The sequence below is a fragment of the Bombus vosnesenskii genome, unplaced genomic scaffold (assembly GCF_011952255.1).
Source record: "Bombus vosnesenskii isolate JDL3184/JDL3185 unplaced genomic scaffold, Bvos_JDL3184-5_v1.1 scf7180000013642, whole genome shotgun sequence".
Classification (NCBI taxonomy): domain Eukaryota; kingdom Metazoa; phylum Arthropoda; class Insecta; order Hymenoptera; family Apidae; genus Bombus; species Bombus vosnesenskii.
Window position 1 is genome coordinate 74,262 of NW_022883164.1, and position 5,526 is coordinate 79,787.

General features: G+C 44.1%; 1 protein-coding gene across 1 annotated transcript; it reads left to right on the forward strand.

Moving 5' to 3' along the window:
- Positions 1 to 1,059: 1,059 nt before the first annotated feature.
- Positions 1,060 to 4,930, forward strand: LOC117238846. The gene is given in 4 exon segments (XM_033504052.1): positions 1,060 to 1,073; positions 4,285 to 4,327; positions 4,410 to 4,589; positions 4,592 to 4,930. Coding segments are annotated over 3 exon segments (411 nt in total). The 5' UTR covers positions 1,060 to 1,073; positions 4,285 to 4,297; the 3' UTR covers positions 4,793 to 4,930.
- The last annotated feature ends 596 nt before the right edge of the window (positions 4,931 to 5,526 follow it).

The window sequence follows — 5,526 nt, forward strand, 5'->3', positions numbered from 1 at the left end:
TATGCTCGCTGGAGGCATCGAGAAGGTTCCAATCGCCGTTGCTAGGCAGTTTCTGCCAAGAGTTTGTTGTATACTCTTTGGAAGCATCGAGAAAGATCCAAACGCCGTTGCTAGGCAGTTTCTGTCTGGAGTTTGATTCCTAATACAACGTGTGTCCCATTATATCGACATCTCCAAAGTACAATTCTATGTGATTTCTAGGGCGAACAATACACACCTTCGTCAGGCAAAACGTTTATCCCGTGACCGTGGCTACGTTCGGCGACCAGTTGTCACCTCGAACCCACTTTCGCTATCATAAACATCGAACAATTACAATCAGATTGAATGACAACAATTGCTTAATTACAGCTATGATAAAATCTAGGCTAGAGCATTAGAGGACTTTCCCAAAATTGTAAAGGGAAGGCTCCGGGTTTCCTTTCATCTCCGACATATATATGTAGTATCGTGGACGAAAAGCCTAAGAGATATCGGGCGAACCATGAACAATGTCGCGAGAGCCGAGGCGCCGTCGGGTCCATTGTCACGTAAAATAACAAAATAAAAAAGGAATTTGAGGTAAAAAAATAAAAAAAGAAAACTTTATTTTTTTTCTAACATCAATACACTTTACAATCTACTTCCGAACTCTAGGCGTGACTTTCTAAGACTGACTCTTATGATTTTACTTTCGATCGGACGCGATTACTTTCTTTTGTCATCCCTCAACATCCCCACCGTCCATGCATTTGCTAGGCGTCCGCGATCGTTGCCACGTGCTTTTTCTTCTAGAACCTTCGGTGGAAGGACCGTTGGGATGTTGATGGTTCATTAGGCACTGCAGCGATGTACATTGTCGCCGAGTGCCGCCACATCTTTATCTCTATCGTCAGTCCGTCGGATTTGAAGTATGCCGGTCGTGACACCATCAATGTGTCATCGATCTTTTCAAGTGCATAGTTTCGTAGGAAAGACCTACGTGACCCTGGCTACGAGCGTCTGCAGAACACGTGTGCCTAGCAAAAGACAATAGAATGCGACAACGGCCAGAGAGTCAGTCGAGAAGCAGAGTGCGAGTGGAGAAGCAGAGTGTGAGTCGAGAAGCAGAGTTTGCGAGTGGCGTTGCCGAGAGAGTGTTGATTGCATTTTGTGAAAGTCGATTCGTTACCTCATTATTTAGTTGTGCTGTTTTCTGTACGTTTGGTGTGAATAGTTCAGGTTGAACAACAATCGTCTTTTTCTGTCCGATTAACATCTGTATCATCCATTCCTTGTAAATATATTATATCACGGTATTACATATATGTCGGAGATGAAAGAACACCGGAGCCTTTGGAATTTTGGATAATCCCGCAACATTGTAACCTAGAGTCTGCTATAGCTGTAATTGAACAATTGTAGTTATTCAATCCGATTGTAATTGTTCGAGAGTTGTGATAATGTGCTTGGGCTCGAGGCGACAGTCAGTCGCCGAACGTGGCCGCGGTCACGGGATGAACGCTTTGCCTAGCAATGGTATGGAGTAATTCTATAGCTCTCCTTAAAGGAAATATTCGTGGCGACACGCGACTGTAAACATTCCAACGGTTTCTGTCCAGTGGCTCGCCATACGCAGACCCTATTCTTCGAGTAAGATGATTGCCAGATGTCGATGCGTCTCCGCAGTGCATGTTCGGCTAGCCCGAGGGCCCGTTATAAATCTTAAGATTTAGTCAACTAAAGTCCTTCAAACAGACAAACAGTCTTTGTCCCAACAAAATAGGAAAATTGGGAAGACGCGAGATGCGAATGCGATGCGAATTTACGAGTAATAGCCGACATGTGTACAAAAATCAATGAATTAAAAGACGACATGCGTTCACTCAAGACAAAAAAGGAAATCGAGACACCCGTATCACCGCCGATAATTCCCTAGGTGACAATACCGACAGACGGTAGCCCCCAACCAATTAAGTTAAAAGACGCGATCGAGTCAGTACCAATATTCGACAGATATCGACCCTCAGTATTTCAATATTTAAGAGCATGCGAGCGCGCACGAAACATGATTCCGCGGCATCAGGAGCCTCAGTTGGTAAAATTATTAATGAATAAGCTTCGCGGGCACGCGTTCCTCGCCATAGAGGACAGTTAGCTAAACAGTTTGAACGATTTCGGGAACAAATTAAAGGATATGTTCGGCCGGACTCAGATTTGGACGACGACCTCTCCGGATTATTTCAATAAAAATAAACGAAACTCCAAGTACTCCCACCGCTAGAATAATTTCCCCAGATTTAAAAACTAAGACAAATTTACTATTAGACCCCGGATCAGAAATCAATGTCATCAAGAAACCTGCCTTATCCGAATCAGCAATCATGCTGCAGCAATCATGTAATCGTAATGCAGGTTGCGGGAAATCCAGTTATTTTTCACGTGGGGAGCACGAGGTGGCTACGGGTCCTCAGAGCGTAGGACTGCGCCCTGCTCCCATCGGGAAACCACGATGAATCTAATGTTCTCCTATAGCCGGGTGGTGACTGGTCGGCGTCTTCGGCCCCCGCCAGTTTGCCGATCCGGTGCGAAGAACCTCGGAGAAGTTGGTGGGCCCGTATCTGCCAAGACCACTCACCTCACCTTCTTGTGGGGCTCCCCGTCACCCTGCGCCGGCCTTTGCTGGGGCAGGGTGCGAAAGAGTGAGTAGCACCAGGATGGAAACCCTTGTTGACGACTTCGGCGACTTCAGAATCACAATGGACAGAGAAACGAACCAAAAAATCGTTTACAGTGCAGGGGAGGGATACCACAGTACCGGCGCAGCCGCGGGTTGTAAAACGGGCCCCGAGTCGTCATCGAGCAACCGTGACCGTCCGGGGGTGGGCCGCCAGGCCCCCGAACACGCTCATGCGTCTGGCGAAGGGGACACACGATCTCGGAAGGGGTCTCGGAGAGGGTTGGAGGAACTCGACGTTATGACCGTCGGCCCGGGACCCTCACGGGATGGGATGCGGCGATGCCGCAATCGCGGCGGGGCGGTGAGATTCGACGATGAAATGTCGTCATGCTCTTCCTATTCGACCGCTGCCGGGACGGTCATCGTGGAGGTTTTAGTCGGTTGGAGTCCGGCATTACCACGCCGCTGTTCCCCAGAAGCGACCTGGTGTCCGTGCGGGTTTCCTCCACGTTAGTAATAATAATTATAAAAAAAAAGTTATTTTTCACGTAGTTGACTCATTGCTGATCGATCAAGATGGAATCTTAGGATCCGAATTTTTCGCAGGATGCAAGGCTCGTTTGGATTACGAGCGAAAACATATAAGTGGGGAAATATTTATATCCCCTTCGATACAAGAGAAAAGATAATCGTGCGGAAACGAAGTTCGGTACCATTACAAATGTTCGATTAACATTACAAATCTGGAGATAAAAGAGGGATTTATTCCCAAAATCGAGCCAATCAAGGGAGTCTATTTTGGTAATGTAGGTGCGAAGAACCATAAGGGACAAGGATATACAAGAATAATAAATACCACATCGAAAGATTACGAATTTATCACACCTACAATAGTAATTAAAGAATTTGAGAACCTCGCCTCGCCGCCTGAAGTTCCGTCTTCTTGATTATCTCACCTTTTTTTGGACACACGGAGTCTGCTGAAGTTTCATCTTCTTGATTATCTTGTTTACGCTATTTTTAATTTTCCACATCCTTGAGACACGTAGATGCTGCTGAAGTTTCGTCTTCTTAATTTCTCATGTTTCGTTTGGTGTTAGTGACATACGAGGTGCGTGATAAAATGTAGATATTGTAGTAGCTCGTATTTTGTTGATGTTTCGTCTGCGATGCTTCCCAGGCCTTCCCTACTGATGCCAGTGGAACGTGCCAGGCGCGTGGCAGCTTTGTCCTTGCTGAGGTTGCATTTGTGATGTATTTGGTAATTGCCTTGCTCATGTCAATGAAACGTACAAGGCGTGTGGCAACTTAGTGTTTGTCGAGTCTTTGCACGTGTAACACGCTCTATTTCCTATGTTCCCCAAGAATTATTAAAATTCCAATGGCAAGTTTTTAATACGTCATTCCATAGGAGGTGGCGCCAAGTGGTAGTTTGTAATAATTGTTAATTTGCTTGGCGAGTTTGTTCTGCTTGGCGAGTTTGATTTGCTTGGCGAGTTTTTAGGTTAGTTTTTCCTTTTAGGTAATAATATGCATTAATTCATAGTAATAAGTGATTTTGATAGTGTTTGATTATTCGATATTTTGTATGATTGGTAGTGTCGATTTTGTTTATTGCATTTTCATGTTTTCCCTTATGAATACAGGTTATGTTGGATCATGGATACTGATATGTCTGAAGCTGTAGAAGTATGTATTATTTTAATTTGTTTTGACTTCATCCTGTTTCGTATTGTTGTTCGTTTTCTTAAACTTGTGTGTTTTATTTTAGTGTGAGAAGAAGAAAAAAAGTCGTAGGCCGTTCAAACCTCCTCCGAAACGTTCTAGGAAACGTGGTCGTCGTGGCGGCGCAAAAGCTCGTGGGCAGAGGTTAAGGAGGCTGGAGGGATCGTCTTCCACAGAGGATAGCAATAGTGTGGCTCCAGCCCCATCGTCGAGTCTCGGTGATCCTTTTGGTTATTGATCTAACCTTCTCCGATGAGGACACCCTTCAGTTGCCGCCAAGTTCTCCTTCGATCGAAGTGGTTGATACAGATGCCTGTGCCAAGGTTCGTTTTTGGGAGGAGATCCCTGATCAAGTGTTGGAGGCTTACCTACGCCACCATTCCTCAGGTCAGGGGGGTACTTGTCCGGACGTACTCTCATGGTGTTTAAATAGGTTTCGTGAGATGTATCCGGATGCTCCGTGTGTGGATTTTGACTTTACTTGGTAACAGTGCCTTATTTGTTCATGTGTGTATATATGCCTGAATGTGTTCCCAGCGGGTGTTATTTTATTGGAGTGATTTTGTTTATATTCTTATATTTTATTTAATAAGATATGTTTTGTTTTTTGCGTTGAAAACACCGTAATCACTGGTTGATACAGCGAACAATTGTGAACGAAATAGATCGAAAGTTGATAGAGTTGTTTTATTCCAGACAATTCATTAAATCTTGAGCAAGAACGATTATTTCAATTTTGAAACTATACTCTCTGTGAACAATCTGGATGACATAGTGATTTATTCAAGATCTCCTCACGAACACGAAATTAAATTTAACGAGTTAATGGAAATACTAAAGGAAGCCAAATTGCGATTGCAACCCGATAAATGCGAATTCCTACGACACGAAGTTATTTGGGACACATAATCAGCGAAGATGGTGTAAAACCCGATCCACAGAAGATCGAAGCCGTATCGAAATTTCCACGACCAAAGAAAGCAAAAAATATCAAACAGTTTTTGCGACTAGCGGGATACTACCGAAGATTTATACCTAATTTTTCCAAAATTGCAAAACCATTAACACAACTATTGAACAAAGACATCCCCTTTAAATGGTCGGAGAATCAAGAAAATGCATTCAACAATTTAAAAACAGCGCTAATGACAAAACCTATTCTG